This window comes from Pelodiscus sinensis, chromosome 8, assembly GCF_049634645.1.
Source record: "Pelodiscus sinensis isolate JC-2024 chromosome 8, ASM4963464v1, whole genome shotgun sequence".
Lineage (NCBI taxonomy): Eukaryota > Metazoa > Chordata > Testudines > Trionychidae > Pelodiscus > Pelodiscus sinensis.
This window is the reverse complement of record NC_134718.1, coordinates 56,671,817-56,692,917: the sequence shown is the minus strand read 5'-3', so window position 1 is coordinate 56,692,917 and position 21,101 is coordinate 56,671,817. Positions and strand designations below refer to the sequence as shown.

The window sequence follows — 21,101 nt, the reverse complement described above, 5'->3', positions numbered from 1 at the left end:
CATGGATCCAAGACAATGTTTAGCTCTAATTTTGTAAGTAAAGCTATATTTAATGTCAGCTCAACCCTGCTAGCACTTGTCATGTGTTCACAAACTGCTTAAACCTGGCTTTTAACTATTTAAAAAAATAAAATTTTACTTGTGTCAAAATCAGCTGCTTTAGGACTGTAATCTCACAAATAGAAGAAATATCGCAGGAACATGCCATTATTCACTATTCAATTATATTTAATGCACATCAAGAATTTGAGGCAAACTTCATCTGAGAGACTAATTAGTGACTTTATGTGCTTTCAGTGGTTTGAAAATGCCTCTCCTCAAAGCCAAGCAGATACCTTAAGATCAAAAAACCATGAAACACTAGAGACCAAGGACATTTGTTGATATAAGTCTTAACCAGATGACATACTAATAGCAAACTGAGCCCTTTGGTCTTTTGTCTGAATTTATAGTGTGCTAGCTGCAGCTGTTATAAAGCAGCTGGTTGTTAAACTGTGAAGTATTTTTCCTTTGAAAAATATTTCAGTCATGCTAGCTATAAGGAGAATTTGGAAGTAATTTTTAGTAGCTCTTCCAGTCAATCCAGAGCCCAAGTCAGTGGAAGCGAAAGAGGCCTTATCAGCCTATACAGAGTTTATGCTGAAATAAAGTTGTTCTGAAAAATCTCTAAGTACTGTGGGGGATTTGTGGTGGAAGTCTGAAAGGGGTTTATTAGGCTAATATCAGGCTGAAAAGAATTTGTGGAACTAGATGAACAGTTTTTTGGGATTCTCTTTATTATTAGATTGGTGTGTAGAGTGAAGCTTCACTACCATCTTTTCTGTTTCAAAATGGGGTTCAGGTTGTACAGTTTGTGACCTGTGTGAAAAGAGTTTGTCTCCTGTTCTTTTGGAAACTGATATCTGTTGTTGGCAGTAAGGAGGTAAAATCCTGGTTAATCAGTTAATCAGTTAAATGTTATGTTAACCAACTAGTAGGATCTCACTGCTTCAGCCCCCCCAACCCGCAGGGCAGGATCTTTTGGCTCTCAGCCCCTGCACTGAGGCTGGCTCTGCTCCCCCAGTCGTAGGGGGCTACTCCCTGGGTGACCGGTTAACCGTTACCTGTTCACATACCTAGTTGGCAGATTCAAAGAGCTGCAAAGACTGAATGAGAATGGAAATGTAATCTGCTTTTTACCCCTTAGTTGGTTCCTTCACAGAATCATAGAATACTAGAACTAGAAGGGAGATCATCAAGTCCAGTCCCCTCCCCTCACGGCAGGACCAAGAGTTAATCTTCATATTATGTACATGATTATGGCAATGTTAGGAAGCTTTCCAAGCTACGACCTATGCTGTGTGTGTCTACAGAAGACTGTCAGTGATTGTGTTGTCAATAATTAAAATACTCAGTGCTTGTATAGGTCTTTATATCACAAAGCAGTGTACAGTGCTGAGCTAATTAGTCAAACTTGCACATCCTGTGAATATTTAAAAATCCACCAAAAGGGCAGATACTCCATGTTGGGATGATGCGAAGGATAAAGTGGTGGGGTTGGATGGGGACCACATACAGACATCTTAGCTGTTCTCTAAAGGTTCAACTTTCATTTAAAAAAAAAACCAGTTACAGTCACAGAAGCAAACTTTTACAGTGTAAGTCAAGTATAATGAATGAAGGGGGACAAGAGCCTAAAATAGTAGTTCTGGGGTCTGATGACATGTATTTCATGTATGTCCTAACATGGATTCTGATGATGCTTTAAATGTCAATGATGTTAAGTATACTACTGCATATCAAAGCATATAAGAGAGGAGAGGAAGTATCATCATATTAAGAAAATCTGCACTAGCATTTTCCAAAGTACCTGTAAGTGTGGAACCCATAGAATTAACTAGGGACCATAGAGATAAATTAAGATGGTTAGTCCTTTAATAGCCCAGTACTTAGCAGGCTTGTAGCAGAGATGCAGTTGGTTTCACTTTTCTGGGTAGGGCTCAGTTTTAAAAAAATTGTAAAAATGCATATTTAAAGCATGGTCAATGACCAACAGCAGAGATAACACTCAAGTTCAATATCCATTTTATTGATCAAAAGATATGCCCCCTTTTTCAATAAAGGCAAAGAGATTCCTTTCTACCAAGCAAACAAGAAAAATTTGGAACCAACACACATCTTGGCAAAATATTTTCTTCCAAGACCTGATTCCCGAGATGATGTTAAAATGGGATAATGAGGACGTTTGTTCATCTAGCTTCCTACCAATAGTTGTATATAATAGTTTTTGCATCTTTCAGAAACAACTAAATGTGGTAGGTTGACATTTTGAAATTTAGTTCAGCACAATGGGTCAGGTCTGCTCTCACTGGAGCTGGTTAAATTAAGGAAGACGCCACTGAAGTTTATTTCCACGTGAATGGGTTCAGAATGTGGCCATAAGTGCAATAGGAAATGACAAGCAGAAGAAAACATTAGCTCAGTAAGTGTAAGGACATCATGCATTTTAAAAAAGTTTTACAAATTATTTTTCTTTTAAGAACATGTTACTTTACATTTTGGTTAAAATATATGAAAATAGTTATGTGTTCATATAGTAACGTTTGGACATTTCCAATAAAATATTGCCTCTTTATAGTGCAGATTAACTCCTTGTTGTGTCCTTTTAAGCTAATCTGTACTTCTGTACAGTATCACATTTAGCACCATATCTAAGAAAGGAACATAGTGTGAAAACATTTTTCAAGTTTGTTTTTGGTGTGAAGAATTAATATTTGGAATTATATCTGTCCACGTGGTCATCTTTTCAGCATCCAGTTCTGTCTGTGAACGACTAGTTGACTATCCAATAAGCAAATGCTTATCGGATAGTTGACAGGCTAATCGACTAGTCGCTCCTGCCTCTCCCCTTGTTGCCTCTATCAGAAAGAGGCAACAAGGGGAATGGAGAAGGAGAAGGTATTTGAAAGCAGCAGGACCGAATGGAGCCTGGGGCCAGACCCCGGACTCCATGCTGCGCTGCTGCTTTGAAATGCCACATGGAGCTTGGGGTCAGCTGTGGCGTTGCAAAGCAGCAGTACCATGTGGAGCCCAGGAGTGAGCTGGGGAGTCCTGGGCTCCAACACTTTGAAACGTCACGAGGAGCTTGATGCTGGGCTCCTCGCAGCATTTCAGTGCAGCAGCGCTGCCCGGAGTCAGTGGGGGAGTTCCCAGCTGACTCCAGGCTCCACGCAGCACTTTTGCCTTTGAAGAGCTGTTGCTACACTTCAGAGACGGAGGTGCCCTATCAACTAATTAAATAGTTGATGCAAAATGCATCAGCTATTCGATTAGTTAATTACTCAATAGTTAACATCCCTAACCAGAGCTGCTCTCTCTCCAGCAGTTAATGGTGCTGATAGCAGTGTGGGGAGACAGGGGATTTTGCTCCTATTGCAAGGATGTCTGGAACTACTGCTACAGTGTTCACTCCCTGGGAGGTCCAGGAGGAATGTTGGCTGACTCAGTTTCCCCTCCAATTCCCACTCCAGCCAGCCCCTACCCACCCTTGCTTTGCATCTCTGCCTTGCTAGTTTGAAAATACATTCTTATGACTTTCAACTAAAGGAAATCTTGTCATTTCAAACACTAGTTTATTTTCCCATTCTTAACACTGCAAGCAAAACTGACATTGTCTCTCTCTTGTAAGGCTGATTTTTTTTAATGCAAACCGAAATCCTGTTGACTTCGAAGAGTCACGTGCACACACAGGCTAGATAGTTGGGCCATGTACCTAGGTGATTTTAAAAAGCCTTTCCCGTGCATTAGGTAATACACATGGAAACATATACGTAAGGTTGCTATAGACTACCTATGCGAAACAATGTGTACAGATGTAGGGATTAAAAGCAATTGTAATTCTACAAAGACCTTTAACTGTACTGTTTTTTCCATATCTTTTCTTTTATACAGTTCTCCTGTGCCAGGTGATGTCATAAAATTGGCTTCTTCCACTGATTCTTCCCAGCAACCGTTAGCGGGTTCTCTGCCTTGTGAAAATGTTGCTGCTCTGGTTGAAGCTGAGCTGACTGCAGCAAGGTATAGTAAGGAACTCACTTACAGTCGTAGTGATAGAAAGCAACTGCAAACTACCTTGTGTCATAGAGTGTATTAGCTAGGAAGTGAGTGGCACTGGTTTTGAGATAGGGGTTTGTCTATTGCAGCCAAAAATACCGATTCAGGGTCTTTGTTGGGCAGCTGTCCCTGAACCTCCTGTAGAATCTATGGCAGAATTTAAAGCTGCACTCAGAATCTGCAAGGAAAAGTTACTGGGGTGGGGAAAGAGTGAATTCTTCTAGGGCACAGGCAGGTGCCAGTTTATTGACTTAAACCTTTTTATCAATGCAAGGGGAGTGGGTCCTTCATGTTTAGACCGTTTCTCCTAATATTTATATTTGTCAGCGTCTTTGCTGGAATGATTCTGATATCAGCAAAATTAGTTATCTAGAGAGGATTGGATTGTATCCTATTTCAAGTGGATTTTGAAATAGCTTATTTCATAATTTGGTGCTGTCAACATAGCGCCAAATTTCAAAATAAACCACTAATCTGAATTGTCCTTTAATCCTTGTGGAACGAGGTTTACAGGGACATTGGAATAGCACACCCATTATTTTGAATGACATTTCAAAACAACGGGTGCACTGTCAAGACATGGAATAGCTATTCTGAGATACTGGAGTATAGATGTACCCCTAGAGACAATGCATTTTAGGCCCTAACCAGCCTAATCATTTTAAAAATTGTATTAAGGGCATGCCTGCACTTAAAACTGAAGTCAATCTGACTCATGTCACCACACAGTCACTGCAATAATTACAACACTTGTGCATGTCCTCCCTTTGCTTCTTGTGTCAACGGTGCACATCGTCACCAGGACTGCTTGACTGATGGGAATGCCAGAGTGGGGCATTGTGAGACAGCTTCTGAAAGCCAGCAATAGTTGATGTAAGCAGTGCAGTGTTGGCACTGACACTGCATTTATCTAACTACATTGATTTACACTTTGTGGAGGTGGAGTTAAGGGTGAGTTACATCGGCAGAAGTGAAATTTTAGTGTAGATGCTTAGGGCACGTCTTCACTCACTGCGCTGGAGATCGATGTTCTGGCATTGGATTTAGTGGGTCTAGTAAAGACCCCTAAATCAGATGCTGAGGACAGCTCCCACCAGTGTCTGTACTCCTTGCAGTCATGAGGAGTAAGGGAAGCCGATGGGAGCATTTGCTCTCCTTGGTTTCCCGCGGTAGGGACGGCGCCAATCTTGGCCAAGGTAAGCCGACTCCAGCTATATATTCTATGTAGCTGGAATTGTGGACCTTAAGCTGACCTTCCAGGTCTAGTGTAGAGCTGGCCTTACCTAGTTTAGTTGACATAAGCTGCCTTGCCTTCAGTCCAGAGCAGGTCTTGGACTTCTAAATCACTTAAACACTTTTGAAAATTCAACTGTGCCCCGTCCTCCCTTCTATTTCCGATACTATATTTAATTCACTGTAGGGAGAACTGAGGTTGAAAAGAAACAAAGTTGAACAAAACCCTTCCTAGGGTGATGAGCAGACCATTTTTAGGGTGATAAGGACAAGAAGTGAGTGATTGCTTCCTGTTGTCACGGGAAGGTTTTAATTAATATGCAGATTTCATTGATGGCTCCTTTATAAATGTACTTGCTTGCTGTTTATGCTGATCCAAACTTGGTTATGATTCTGAATCTCTACTCATGATGCACATGTGAGAAAGACAATGAACTGTTAATGAGTTGAAGCTATAAGCTTCTTTCTGGCCCCAGGGGAATAACAAAGGATTAAATCAACAGTTTCAGTAGCCTCTACAGCTAGTCTTTTAAACACAAACTAAATTACAAAATAACACAAAAGACTGTGCTGCTTCCTTTGGGTCGAGGTTTACCTGTGCTCCTATAGATACAATCATACAGCTCTACAGTGCCAGCTAGCTGCTATTTTAGAAAGCGTTCAGGAAAGGCGATCTCCTTTGTTATCTTCATTATTAGCTTTCTGAAAACCTCATGAACTCCCCCAAGTCAGAGGTATGTCTGTCCTCCCTGCCATGGATGCTAAATTTAAGGTTAGCTGTATCAAATAGGAGTATTGGTTTTAAAAGATTTTGACATGGAGAGGTTACCATTTTTTGGTGTTATATTGATTTTCTCATTTCTTCCCAGAGCTTACTGCCAGAATTGTTTAACGTAACTTAATACAAGCATTATTGTTTAGTACTATAACTATTTGTGATTATCCCAATCTGTGGTCGGTAGCTGTGTAAGGTTTTTTTGCTGAGGAGTACAGTGTGCAAGGGTCAGGACTAGATTTGACTGTCACTGTGGTAAGTGCAGTGACCGATACCAGTGACTGACTCCATGTTGTTGCAGGAGGCAATGAAAAGGCAATTTGGGATAGAGGTATTTAGCGTGAAACTAAAAATCCGATTCACTTGTCAAAGTGAATTAAAAGGCAGGTGAGTAATACACTGAACAATCAGTGTTAGAGTAAACCAGGGAACTTAAATAAACTCACTATTTTTAGTTCTTAAAAACATCACTGCACAAGTGGGCTCTTGTGGAGAATGATTGGTAAGAAGAGAAAATAAGACCAATGGTGAGTTTAGAGATCTATGCAGAGGTGAAAGTAAGTGGGTGCACCCTGATGTGCCGCTCTGGCAAGAACTGGCTGAGCTGCTGCAAAAGCCAGTGGGGAGCTATTTAAAGAGCTGGCAAGGATCTGGGTTGCAATAGGACAGTATCTGTAAGAAATTTTAGGTTACTTTCACTGTTGGATCAAAGCCGATTCATCTTCTTTGAACTGGATTGCCTGTTACTGGCAAATTCCTGCTATTTGCTAACCGTATATTTGCCTTGCTTGGGCACATGGCAGTGTCATGGTGATAATCGGCTATAACTTCTGTGAATGTCACCCATGCTCCTACTGGAAGAAGAGCGCCCAAGCTCAGTATTATTAGATCCCCCTGTTGAAGCTCCCATTCCAAACAGACAATAGCAAGGCAGATCTACCAGGAGTAAAAATCTCATACTAGTATAAAACAAACAATCCCGCTAAATTTAATGGTATAACGTGGATAGGGATGTTACATTTCGATTAATCAGCTAATCAGTACTTAATTAGTTGATAACGGGGGCACTCGCTTGCATGGGATCCCAACTGCTGCCCCTCTCCCTTGTACATTTCAAAGGAAGAAGTGGAGCAGGGAACCTGTGCAAGTGGGGACTGCTTCAGTACCTGCTTGTGTCGTTTCCCGCACTGTGCCTCTGCCTCCCCTGCTCTTCTGTGGGGACAGTGCTGGGGGGAACTGGCTTTTAAGATAGCTCCCGCCTCCCCCCAGCACTGGCTTCTGCTTCCCCTCCTCCAGCCCTTGGTGCCTCTGATACAGCGAGGGATGGGGAAGCGACTAGTCGAGTAGTGAGTCGACTACCTGGTAAGCCTAAGCTTATTGGGTAGTCAGCTAGTCGCTTACACCCCTATGCTGGATTTAAAATTGGTGTAAATAAGATCAGAATTGGGTGCTCCTGATCCAAGGAGGATGTTTAAATCAGTTACGCAAAGTGTTTAATGCCCTCGGTAATGCTTGTTTATTTAGCCTCATACAACCACGTTACTGCTACTCCTTTTACAGCAGTTGGTGAAGAATTATTCCACAGTTGCTTTTTGATATTACTTTGAAAAGTTTTTTCAGTGCACATATGCACGGTGTCTCTGCTTCCTGTCCCTGGTTATTCTGTTTAGAATTTAGTGCACTGCAAGACAGATGGCTCAGTGCTATTCCACTTGAGCAGCAATAAAATCAAATGACAAAGCACCTTTTTGGAACATATTTAGTTACTTATGTATAGTTGCTTTTGCCTCCATGTGAATGTTTATCCCTACGGGATGTCTTGTAATTCAGATAGAGTGCACTTTGACAGGAAAAATAATGAAGCGTATAAGGTAGGGGTCAGTTTGTGCTTAATGTCTTCCAGATGGCAGTGTGTAATATGAGATCAGATGCTGTCCCTCCATCTGTCCAGTCAAGAAACTGTATCTTTGTTGTGGTCCTTGAAGGCAGCTTTCTTTCTCCCCCTCCCCTCCAGTGATAACATACTGTTCAGAGGAGCACCACATGGTCTGGTCTATGTAAGTGGGTTTTATTTACCAGATCCATAGAGTAGTGTCTTCACTCTAAATAGGTAATGAGTTCACTAATTGTTCTGCCAAGCCATTTTCCTTTTGGACATAAAACAGCCCTTTCCCCCCCACCTCCCAGTCCACTAGAAAATATGTTGGGGCTGTATTTTACTAATCCACAGGCGAATCTTCCCGCACTGTGAAGGAGCAAAGGTCTTTGCAGCAGCAGTGCCACTGTGCATAGGGAAGGAAAGAATTTGGAGAAGCTGTGGACACTCCCTATATGGTACAGAGCCAAGAGAGACTGGGCAAGTGATTTGATGCTATGAAGATCCTCTTGTCTTTTCTGACTAAAGAGAGATTCTGCCCAAGGCATTAAACTGGTGTAGCAGCTGCAGACCTGCACCATAATATTGCTCCTCTGCCTGAGGAAAATAGTTGTTTTCCATTAGGTGTATTCCAGCACCCTGCCCAATTGCTTAAGCCAAGCAAGGGAAGAAGAATGATCACAAAATCCACGGTAAGTATTCAAAAATATGAGAGAGAGTGGATGGAGCTCAGCTCAGGGATGTAGGACATCAGTTGCTCTAGGCCAGACTGTGACTCGCTGAGAGGCCTCAGAAAAAAATAATTAATCTCTCTCTTTTAGTTTTCTCATCTGCAAAACAGGGATGTTAGTCAGGGATGTAGCTCCTGGTGTGACTCTGCATGGGAATCAGGGAACCGCGAGAGCATGAAATGTAAGTGATGATCCTCTGTCATGGGGATAGTAAAAATGTACTAAGGGCATCATTGTTATATAGGCAGTGGATGTGGCCTAACTGCATAATATGCCCACATAGCATAGGCCTCTTGGGGATTGTAGCTCACTGCAGGCCAGGCGGGAACAGGGGAATCTAGCCATCCAGGTGGTCAGGAAGTTTTGTTCAAAATGAATGTTTTAAAAATTTAAAAAAACAGGAACCTCAAAGAGTTTGGAAAAGGTTTGTTTGTTGACAAGCTCAGGTCACTGTGTTAACAACGGTGCAGGAAGAAGTTTATAAAAGCTCTGGGAGTTCCACTAGACAGCTGATGTCTCTAGTGGTGTCTTAGCTAGGCCTACTGGGCATGCTGCCAATGTGCTTTGAGAGTAAGAGCGTTTTATACTAAATCATGTTTGAGTTATGACTGTCGAGTTCTAATGTAGGCAGCACAAATTTGGGGATGTGAACTGGTGCAGAAGCTGCCTGAAAGTCAGAGATGCACCATGGTCAAAATGGCAGGTTCGGGGAAACCTGCTTGGCTTTAGATGCTGAAAGTATGTCTGTACCGCAACTAGGGGTACGTCTAGACTACATGCCTCTGTCACCAGAGGCATGTAGATTAGGCTACCAGGCATAGGAAAATGAATAATCGCCGCTTCATTTAAATTTACATGGCTGCCGCGCTGAGCCGATCAGCTGTTTGTCGGCTCAGCGCGGTAGTCTGGGTGAGTGGTCGACATCAAAGGCATTTGTCGACCACCCAGGTATGCCTCCTGGAATGAGGCATGCCTCCTGGCGACAGAAGCATGTAGTCTAGACGTACCCTAGGAGTGAGCCAGATTCAGGCCAGATCTACATAGGGATATTAAATTTAGTTTAATCATGTAATATCAACTAATCGACTAGTCAATGGCATTTCCATCAACCAGTCGATAAGTGGGGGAGCCACAGCGGGGTTAGCTCTTAATACATTTACAAAGCAGAAGTGCAGTGTCCTGGGACTGGGCACGAGCTGGGAATCCACTGATTCCCAGCTCGTGCCCAGTCCCCACTACCCTCCACTGCCCCCCACGGAGATGCTGCTGCAGGAAACTGGCTTTTAAGCCATCTCCCCCCAGCTCCTGCTCCCCCCCTTGCTGCCTCAGATGGGGGCGGGGGGGGGGGTGACTAGTTGAGGAACTAGTCAACTATCCAATAAGCTTATGTTTATCAGATAGTCAACTAGTCAATTAGTTGCTTAAATCCCAGGTCTACACTAGACCCGGGAGCTAAGCTCAAGGTATGCAGCTCTAGATATGTAGAATATATAGCTGGAGTCAGGTTACCTTAAGCTGATCTTGGCAGCATCCTCACAGTGGGAGGCAGATGGGAGCAACCATGCCTGTTGGCTTCCTTTACTCCTCCCAAGAGCAGGATTACTGGATGCTGGTGGAGGCGCCCTATGAGTTCAATTTAGCAAGTCTTAAGTAGACTTGCTAAATGGAACTCTGAAAGATTGATTGCAGCAGCATTGATCTTCTGCAGAGTGAAGACAAGGCCTCATACTAGCTGCACTCTGGTTAGCTTGCTAAATACAGCAGTGTGGCTATTCCAGCTCAGGCCAGCCATATGAGGATCAAAGGCTTCTCGACTTCCTGGATCCAAACTCCCAAGTCTAACCAGAGAGTCCTAAGTCCACCCATGCCACAATGTCCAACCTGTTGTGTTTAGGTTGGTAGTTTGAGTAGAGGTAGCACAGGTCTATATACCCCAGCTGGGAGACTCACTCCCAGATGCAATGTAGACATATCCTGAGTTCGGATACCCTGACGTTACAGGTTCATAAGTGCAACTGCTGGGAATATCAGACATGTCTCACTTTGCACAGACCACATTTCCTCTGGCCCGAATCCAACTATCGGAGGGTCAACAATTAATTGCCTGCCCATGCCAGTAGCCCTTCATCCCACTTCCATGCCCTTACTGATTATTTGGTCTGCATCTAAATCACTCTGGCACCATTTACACAGCCATTGAACTGAGCCCAATATAATTACCAGCCCCACAGGGTCATTATGGGAATTTAGTCCTGTTTGACATCACATTTAGGGAGCACTTCACGTTTTTCAAAATGTGAAGGGTTTTTAATCACTATTGACCATGTCATAGTCTATACAAAGTAAATCATCCCTATGATAAAATCAGTTTTGGTGGCTAGTTTCATTTTGCTACATACATTAGAAATGATAGCGGACAAAATATGTTTCCATTACAAATGTTTCCGTTTTATGTGCAGACTTGAAGGAGTGTTGGTGGGAGTGAATCAAAAAGTGTGTGTGTGAGAGAGGGAGGGTAACACTGTAAATAGCTCACTGGTGTGTCTTTATGTCAGAATATCCTTGCAGTATTTTGGAGGATTATTAAAAACACTTCATAAATCCTATGTGTATTTGATGTATTCCTGTCTTCACTTGCCTTCTTGTACATTTGTTTCCTTTTGTGATGCTCTGTTTACACTCCTACCATGTTTGAGGGCCACTTATTTTTGGCAGTTTACTCTTGGCTTTTAGCATTTTCCTCTAGTTTTAGTGTGACCCTATATAGTCATACTGAATGCTGTATATATTTTACATTACTACTATATAAGGACAAAGGCGATTTTTAGCTAAGGAAAAATAGTATATGAAAAAGGAAATGGCTTGTTCATTTCAAAATGTGACGGGTCTGAAAATTTTGGGATGCCTACTGTTCTGTAGGTCATTTCAGAAGCACAGAGAATTTCATAGAAGATGATTAACATAATGTTTGCACTTTGTGTATGGTCAGAGAACTGTAGTTACATTAAAAGTTACAGAGGGGTAGTTGTGTTAGTCTGTAACTAAAGTTATTTATATAGTAACATTAGGTAATTAAACCAGACTTATTTTAGAAATAACTCTCAAAGTTTTAGCAAGGAAAGGGGAGAATACTTCAGGGAATAAGAGCTCTTATGCTCCCACGCACTGTAGCTAAACTTGGTGATGTGAAGTTAGTTTTCAAAGCCCTGGATTTCCATATCTAGCCAGAAGGAAAAGAAGCATTTGTTCCTGAACCCAGTCAGAATAATTCCAGTGTTCCTCAGTAGCTGAGAAAAAAGAACCATTTAAGGGGAATAGCTAAACTCCTATCTGTGGTGGCTGCTGGAAACCCAAAAGAAACTTTAACTCTGATCTGATGGAATGCTTAGGATACCTCCCATAAATCTTCACTGATACCAACTCTATTGTTAAAGAATTGAAACCAAAGCCAATCACTGTGATTTGTGAGGTAGTCCCTTTGTACAATTGTGAACCCCCCTCCTCCCCACAGCAGCAGTGTTCCTTTACACCAGGCATGTCAAACTCGAAGACTACTGAGGGCTGCACAAATGAAAATTGATAGCTTTCAGGCCACCAAAGAAAATGTACTTCTATCAGAAAGTCATAATTATTTATTATTATAGATTATGGTTTAGGTATATTTGATAATTTTCAGAGCTTGTTTTAATGTAATACAATAATTTTATATGTAAAATTATTTGTCCATATAAAATATTTTTTAATTTAAATATAAATTTAAGGTACTTTTTACATTTTTTAGATGAGACATAACTTGTTTTGTTGAAATAAAAACAGGTATAGACCATGGTTAATCAAATAGAACGGGCTTCTGTGAAAATTTCAGATACTTTGTAAGTTTGAGATTTTACATAAATGTATAATATTCATGCAACTGCAAAAAATTGACATATTTATTGATATACAATTAATGTACATTTTGTAATTTTATTTGGGAATAAATAAATAAAAAACAAAATGTTAACAAAATATCCTCCTCCTGTCCCCCAGAGCCAGGCACTCCCATACCCCTGTTTCTAACCCAATCCCCATCCGCTCCCCAGAACCCGCCCTCTCTAATCCAATGCCTCATCTGTCCCCCAGAGCCAGGTACACACCCCTGTAATCCAATGGCTCTCTCCTCTCCCAGAGCCAGGCCCCCCAACCTAATGCCTCTTCCCTCCCCCAGAGCCAGGCACCCCCCCAGATCCTCCTAACCTAATGCCTTCCCTCTCCCCCAGAACCAGGCACTCCCAGCCCCCCTAACCTAATGCCTGGGTCCCAGAGCTGCTGCCGCTGCTACACATTTCTTCCTCAAGCGCTGGGGCGGCATGATCACAGTGGCGAACAGTGAGCAGGCGCTTGATGCCTGTGCAGAACGGCCGGCCAGCTGTAAGCATGTGCTGGAGCGCAGAGTGGCCCGGCCAGCCGTGAACAGTCACTAGAGTGCTGAGCAGCCCGGTCGGCCATGAGAACGTGCTGGAGCACCCAGCGCAGAGTGGCCCCGACAGCCGTGAGTAGTCGTTGCGGTACCACGTGCAGAGTGGCCAGCCAGCCGGCAGTGATCTGCACTCGGACACGTGCTCCGAGCGGCCAGCGGGCTGCACTTTATTCTTTTATAAAAATGCAGTGGCGGGCCCACCAGAGGCCTGTTTGACATGCCTGCTTTACACTGAATCTGTCCCCTGGGAGATGGAGACTCCTTAGTGCAGGAGACCTGGCTTTCCCAACATGGTAGCACAATGGGGAGGTGCACCATCTCTCTCTGCTCCTGTAAAATCTTAATTGCTAAAAGAGGTGCCCCCTCATACTCCCTTCCTATGCTTCTTGGTGGCCCTCCCTGCACCTCCTCCCCTGCAGACACCAGTTGCCCAAGATGGTGAAACTTACTCCCGGTAGAGAATAAAATGACACGGATCTCACCATTCCTCAGATCAAATACAAAGCTCACTTATTTACTTAGTTTTCCCACTTTAATACATGCACACACATGCGCTCCTATCAGGAGACTAGAGAGCCCTTTAAGCCACAAAAGCATGCTCTGCTTAACTAAAGAGACAAGTGTGAAATGATCTGTGTCATTGACTGCGACTTTTTATCTTTTTTCTGTCACTTAACCATAACCTGGTCTGGTCTGATCTGTATCAGTATTGGTTCTCTTACAGTGAGTATTTTCTGACAGGAACAATAATTATTCTAAAAAAGTCTTTTGGAGTTTAGTTTTTCCATCATTCAAATAATCCTGTGCAGACAAAGGCAGAAAGAGCGTCATTACTAAAGGGCTAATATTATTAACAGATGAAAGGGAATGGAAATTTCTGGAGACACAGGATGGATTAGGGTAGCACAGAGAGGAAGCCTATGAGCAAAGAGGGCAGAGGATTTTTATTTATGGTACAGCGGCATGTTCTGGCAGGTTGTGTTGCTGTTCATGTTATAAAGGCTGCCAGCTTTCTTTTTCATGTTAGTGTCTTGTTAATGGTTTTCTTTTTATGAAGCTGCAGACTCCTTTGTATGTGAAATCCTGATCTTCTCACTTGCTAATGGAATGCTGTGCCTCTGCTTGTTCTTCCCTGAGTTTTGTAAGTTGCAAAATTGAGACATCTGTTGGCAGGTGGAGTTAGGTGGAGCAGCGTCCATCAGTCAGTAGAGCCCTGCAAATCTGAGAACATCTTTATATCTGTGAATCCCTGTGTCTGTGGGTCAGATGCAGATACAAATTTTGTATCCATGCAGGGCTCCAATTATTAGTGTCCCAGTTACCGATGCATGTTTTTGTGGATGCAAATGCATGTGTTGATTGTGTGCGGGACGGGGCGGGGGGGGGGGAGGATGTGAAAATCTGTTTTAGTAGCCACAGCATATTGATCCGAGTATTTGAAAAGGTCCCATGGAAAGTGTCACTTCTTCTGCACTCCAAACCCCCGTGGGAACCAGGGCTGGGAGTGAGGCTGTGATTCTGCATGGGTGGGGGATGCAGACATGGGTAAGGGAACTGAGGCTGGGGCCACAGCTAGGGGAGTGCTGAGGTTGGGCCAGAACTTCAGCTGAGGGAGGGGGCAGGTTCAGGGATGGGACTCTGTGGTGCTCCCTCCTGGCTTCTCAAGGGAACTCGCCGGGCCCTGCTGCGTCACCTCGAATGGTCACCCTATTGTTTGGGAACTAGTGAAAAATATACAGCTGGACAAAGTTGAGCTCCATTATCACAGTGCTTATATTCAAAGTTGTTCACTCAAATTTTAACACCACATTCCTCTTCTGATTGCTTGAAATGAAAACAACAGTGATGTTTTGTCTCTGGAGTTATGCCAGTCTCTGCTGTTTTTGCATGTTCTTTGTCATTTTCACTGTATGTTATCCTGCTCACAATTTGAAGTGTGTACACACACACACACACACTCACCCACCCCCACCAGTAACTTCTGACCAGTATTTTTCCTGATCCAGCCACGAGAGGGCACTCTCGTACCAAATTGACTTTCTTGTCAACATCATCATCCTTGGAACACCCCTGTTGCCTTTAAAAAAAAATGTATTTACCAGTTCTGAAATTTGTGAACTGAAATTTCATATGTAATTTCAACTGTCTCTGTGAGACTTAGCAATGTGGTGACAGTTGCTTGGTATTGAAACAATACTCCAGATTTCTAACTTCAATGTTTTTATAGTGATAATTGATTTAGTTTAGCAGCGTATTAAAAGTTTTAAGTAAGACAACTTTACTATTGTTTTTTAGCAGTGGAAATAACAAATTGCTAAGCTCTCAACCTCTTGGGTATGTTGAGGGGCTTAATTATAATTTGCAAAGTGCTTTGAGATCCTTGCACACTACGCAGCAAAGCTGCCAAGTTGCTAGTTACTAGATATTAGCTATTTATTTATTCTGGGATATATGGGGGAAAACAGAAAATGGCAGACTTGTAACAAATCAGTCTGACAGTAAGCCAGTGTCTCAAGGGTAATTTGCAAATGTTGTTGAAAACTTCTTGGCATTGATTACATTTTGCAGAGGTTATTTATAACAATTGAATTGATTTGCAGCACTTCTCAGCCTGGTAGCTACAAAGAAGTGGAGAACCCTTTTACATCTGTTCCTGAGGATGCATCTTTGGCTCCTACACCAGCTAATGATGTAGAATCGCTTGCTCAAGATGGTACTAGATTGACAAAGGAAGTAAAGAGGTATTGTGTAATAATGCCTTTTATCCAACTTCTGTCTTGAGGGGGTCCCCTGCTTTAGAATATATGAAATCATTTTGATATGTTTGTCCAGGGATGAGTGTCTGGTTGGTAGCTTTTGCTGGCTCATCCACAGGAATTTTCGGGGGGGTGTGTGCTTTTTTTTGTAAATGTGAGCTGCACCCTTTACATGCACAGACACCCACTCCTGCATACAGGCCTGCATAACTAATATTAACCCCTTTTCTACTGATTCCTGATGAAAGCCTTCTTCTTTATAGCTACTAATATTTGTGTAAGGACTGTACTTTGTTACCTACCAAATTGCAATCAAGTGATTAAACCACATGTCATTTAACTGTGGTCCATGGAGTACAGGGAAGGCAGGAAGGTGTCCTGTGGATAACTAACTGATTACATGATGCCAGGTAGGAAACGGAATTGAAGGACAGCTACAAATGCTGCTAATAATAATACTGTTACTTTTCCCTGTGAAGTGTGACTGTAGTTGCCATGGGAATGTTATGTGATAATGAATGAGAAGGGCTATAGAAGGACAGTGTCCCAAAACCACAGGCTAATTTGATTTACCCATCTCAGAGGGGCAAGGGGCCTATATGGTCCCTGAAGGGATTCAAGTTCAGGTCTAGGTTATGGAGACAGAGTACAGCTGGACAGGTGCTTCAGCGCAAAGTTCTTGATAATGCGGGAGTAGACCGTACCCTTGCCGGAGCCCATGATCACAGCCCACAGCAGTGGCCGCACCACCATGGTGAAGTCCCACGCTCAGAGCTGAGGGATGGAGAACCAGAGTGGGGAGCCTCAGCAGGGGCTGCTGTCCCAGCATATCCTATGCAGACCCCTGGGCTCAAGCTGCAGGTGCTGCAGAGGCAGCTGCTGGGGGAGCACAGGCGGGGGCAGCGAATGTTGCACTACCTGCGCCAGGGAAAGTGTAAGTGCTTCCTAGAAAGCCCAACCCAGCCTCCTTCCCCACCTCCCCTCCCTGCAAAGGCAGTGCCCAAACCCCACGGCCCACTTATTCAGTCCAGGAGTTCGAACTCTGAATCCCGGGCTCCAATACGGCAGGCAGCCCTTCCCTGCTGGGGTGCATTGGGCTTGGGAGGTTGCAGGCTGGGAGATGGTTCAGCTAGAGACTGGGGGTGGGAAGGGGAATCTGGTCCCTCACAATTACTTGACAGACCATGGTGCACTCTTTTCACCTCTCCTGCGTATGGGCCTGCTTTGGAAAGAGGTATTAGACTACCTCGCTTGGCGTAGAGATGCACTAGTCACAAAAGCACAGATAAAATACAGGACTATGTAGCACTTTAAAGACTAACAAGATGGTTTATTAGATGATGAGCTTTCGTGGGCCAGACCCACTTCCTCAGATCAAATAGTGGAAGAAAATAGTCACAACCATATATACCAAAGGATACAATTAAAAAAAAATGAACACATATGAAAAGGACAAATCAAATTTCAGTACTGAAGGGGGATGGGGAGGGGAAGTGTCGAATTTTAGCATGAATGACAGTTCAGAGGATTCCCTTTCAAGTGTAGATTTAAAAGGTCTTTGTAGTAGGATGCAGGTGAGTAGGTCATCGAGACAGTGTCCTTTCTGGTTGAAATGGCAAGAAACTGGCTTTTCTTTGTGATCCTGTCTGATATCTGTTTTGTGGGCATTGATCCTTTGGCGAAGTGTCTGAGACGTTTGTCCAATGACGTTTGTCCATAGCAGACGGACACTTTCGGCACATGATAGCATAGATTATATTTCTGGAGGCGCAGGAATATGTGTTCATGATCTTATAACTCACTTGGTTAGGTCCAATAATGGTATCAGCAGAGTGAATATGTGGACAAAGCTGGCAACGGGGTTTGTTGCAAGGGAAGGTACCAGGGTTGGTATTAGTGTGGTATGTCCTGTGGTTGTTGGTAAGAATCATTTTGAGGTTAGGTGGTTGTCTAGGAGACTCTGGGTCTGTCTCCCAGAGCTTCTTGGAGTTTAGTGTCCTGTTCCAGTATAGGCTGTAGTTTATTGATAATGTGTTGGACAGGTTTAAGTTGGGGGTTGTAGGTGGTGACAAGTGGTGTTCTGTTGGTTTTCTTGGGTCTGTCTTGAAGTAGATGATTTGTAGGTATTCGTCTGGCTCTTTCCATTTGCTTTTTTATTTCTCCGAGTGGGTAGTTGAGGTTTATAAATGCTTGGTAGAGATCCTGAAGTTTCTGGTCTCTGTCAGTGGGATTAGAGCAGATGCAGTTGTATCGAAGGGCTTGGCTATAGATGATGGATCGTATGGTGTGTTCTGGATGGGAGCTGGAAGCATGTAGGTAACTGTATGAGTCAGTGGGTTTTCTGTAGAGAGTGGTGTCTAATTTTCCGTTGCTGATGTGCACTATTCACAGAAGCCAGGAGAGGGAGCTTGGATTGCATCCGTGGTGGTGGTTCTGATGTTCCATATGCTTTTATATCTAGTGTAAGTGAATTGTGGGACTAAGTCAGAGAGTTTGCATTTTCGAAGCTGGGCTCAAGAATTGTTTTTCAGATGAACTGTGTATGTTCAGGTCCAGGACAGGATAATGGTTGTGCTCAGCATCATCCGGCATGAACGAGTAAGAAATCCCTGTCAGGGTCTGGGGTGCAGTTCAGTGAGTTATGTCACTGCTTTTCCTGTAACTTAGAAAGCCTTAAAATGCTCTGCAGCTAAAATGCTCTCTATCTGGATATTCCCATGAAGGATACAAGCATCCACTGAGTGACTTCGTATTCAGCAACCCCGACTTCAACTCAGCCTGCTAGTTACACCAAACTCACACTCAGGTCTTCACCAGCCTTGGGTTACTACAGATCAAGTGACCCTCCACCCTAGAGCTGCATTTCCTTAAAACAATTTCCCCTGAATTCTCAAGCCCTCTCCTGGAGCAATCTGAGGAGTAGTAAGATCCATTATTCCTTTAGAGAGAGAAAAACATGGCTTTACCTGGAGTTAATAATAACTTTGTACTGTATGGGTGCGTCTAGACTGGCAAAAACTTTCCAGCTGTCTACACTGGCCGCTTGAATTTGCGCAAGAGCACTGACTTTGTAATGTACAAAATCAGTGCTTCTTGCGCAAATACTTTCATGCTCCTGCTCAGAGATAAGCCCTCTTGCGCAAGAATACTTGCGCAAGGGGGCCAGTGTAGACAGGCACCTTAATTTTTTGCGCAAGAAAGCCCGATGGCTAAAATGGCCATCGGAGCTTTCTTGCGCAAAAGTGCGTCTAGATTGGCCCAGATGCTTTTGCGCAAAAGCACTTTTTGCGCAAAAGGATCCTTGCCAATCTAGATGCTCTTTTGCAGAAATACTTTTAACGGAAAAACTTTTCTGTTAAAAAGTATTTCGGCAAAATCATGTTAGTTTAGACGCAGCCTATTTGACTTTCCACAGGAGAAAAATACCTGTATTTTGTGCTGTCTCAGGGAGCCAGCATAACAGAATAGTTTAAACTATTTTTTGTGCAGCCCTAGATTCCAGAAAGATCATGAGGAACTGAATGACATTTTCAGTGGAGCGTTAAATTGAGCAAAACTCACCTAGCTTGGGGTTTAATTACAAATCCGACACGTGGGCTGTTTTTTCCAGAGCCTCCTGGCCCCTCTGTATAGTGGCCGGACATGGCAGCTGCTTCTGGGAGTTGCATTGAGCCAGGGTAGGCAGGGAGTCTGTCTTAGCCCCACTGCACGGCTTACTAGGAGCTATCTGAGGTAAGTGCTGCCCAGCCTGAGCCTGCACCCAAACCACCTGTCCCAGCTTAGCACCTTTTCCTGCTCTCTTCGCTCCCTCCCAGCCCCTGCAATCCCACCCACACTGCAACCCTGAAACCTCTCCCACATCCAAACACCCTCCTGGAGCCTGTACTCTGAACTTCTTCCTTCACCCCAAACCTCAGTCCCATCCCCAGCCCTTCCTCAGAGCCCACACTCCCTCCCACATCTGAACCCCCTTTGTGAAATCCAAATCCCTCATCCCAAGCCCCACTCCAGAACCTATAGCCCTCACCTCCTGTTGTACTTCAAGCCTCTGCCCCAGCCCAGAATCCCATCCTGAACCCTAAACTAGTCATTTTTGGTGCAACCTCAGAACCTAGTAGAAGCCAGAGCCTCAACTCCTCCCCCCCACAGGGATGTATGTGCCCCCCAAATTGATCTTTATTTATGGATCAATGGCCCCTGATAGAATAAAGGTTCTACACCCCTGGTTTGGAGCATAGTAACTTGCCACGCACAAATCAGATCATCATCATCAACAACCGTGGACTTAAGCCGGTTGGTGTCCAATGCCTCCCTCACTATTTCCTTCCATCTTTCTCTGTCCAGCGCGGAGTGGCTTAGTTTCTGTAGACTAGCTCCGTACCAGTCTACTAGATCATCTACCCATTCTCTGTGGGGTCTGTCTCTCCTATTTGGGCCACCCATTATGTCGAATATCAGGGTCTTAACTTTTCATTCGTCATTCATTCTGCAGATATGTCTGAATATCTGTAACTTTCGTTGTATAACTTTCTGCAGTAGGTTCTCTTTTGGCTGTATCTTCCTATATATTTTCTCATTGGTGACCTTCTGCATCCATCCTATTCTCAGGATCTTTCTATAACAGCTCCTCTCTAATGCCAATATCCTTCTCTTCGAATCTTTTGTTATCACCCATGTCTCACATCCATACAACATGCTGCTAAATACACACGTTTTCAAGACGCTCAGCTTTGTTCCTAAGCTAATTGCTTTACTTTTCCAGATCTAATCCATGGCCTTCAAACTAACTCTTGCTTTTGCTATTCTAGTCACTATTTCCTTCTTATAGTCTAGATCATACATCGTGATGCTCCCCAAATACATGAACTTCTCTACATTTCTAGTTCGCTCCCATCTACACTGATCTTCCTTCCTATTTCCTTATCTCCTAATACCATTGTCTTTGTTTTATCAATATTCATAATCAGTCCATACTGCTTCCCTTCCTCATTTAGCACCTGCACTGTTCTCACTAGCTTCTCTTCATCTTCCTCAATGATAACTATAACATCCGTGAACCTCAAGTTGTTAATTCTCATCCCATGCACCGATATCCCTTCTGCCTCTTCCTTGATCTTGTCCATCGCTTTCTCTAGGTGTGCGATGAAGATACTCGTCGATATCGGATCTCCTCGTCTCG

At 43.4% G+C, this 21,101-nt stretch overlaps 1 protein-coding gene and 1 long non-coding RNA gene across 12 annotated transcripts in view; one reads left to right on the top strand and one right to left on the bottom strand.

The window, feature by feature from the left end:
* The window catches only part of TACC2 (transforming acidic coiled-coil containing protein 2), a 210,893-nt gene that overhangs the window by 80,894 nt on the left and 108,898 nt on the right, over nt 1–21,101 (top strand). For 10 of the 11 annotated variants that reach the window (XM_075935333.1, XM_075935331.1, XM_075935334.1 and 7 more), the window contains 2 exons: nt 3,931–4,056; nt 15,767–15,907. In XM_075935333.1, the coding sequence (XP_075791448.1) occupies nt 3,931–4,056; nt 15,767–15,907 (267 nt within the window). The remainder of the gene's footprint in view (nt 1–3,930; nt 4,057–15,766; nt 15,908–21,101) is intronic. The other variant, XM_075935335.1, reaches the window with a different exon arrangement.
* LOC112545821 (uncharacterized) overlaps nt 1–21,101 on the bottom strand; it is a 76,141-nt gene that overhangs the window by 10,070 nt on the left and 44,970 nt on the right. The gene's annotated exons all lie outside the window — the stretch shown is intronic.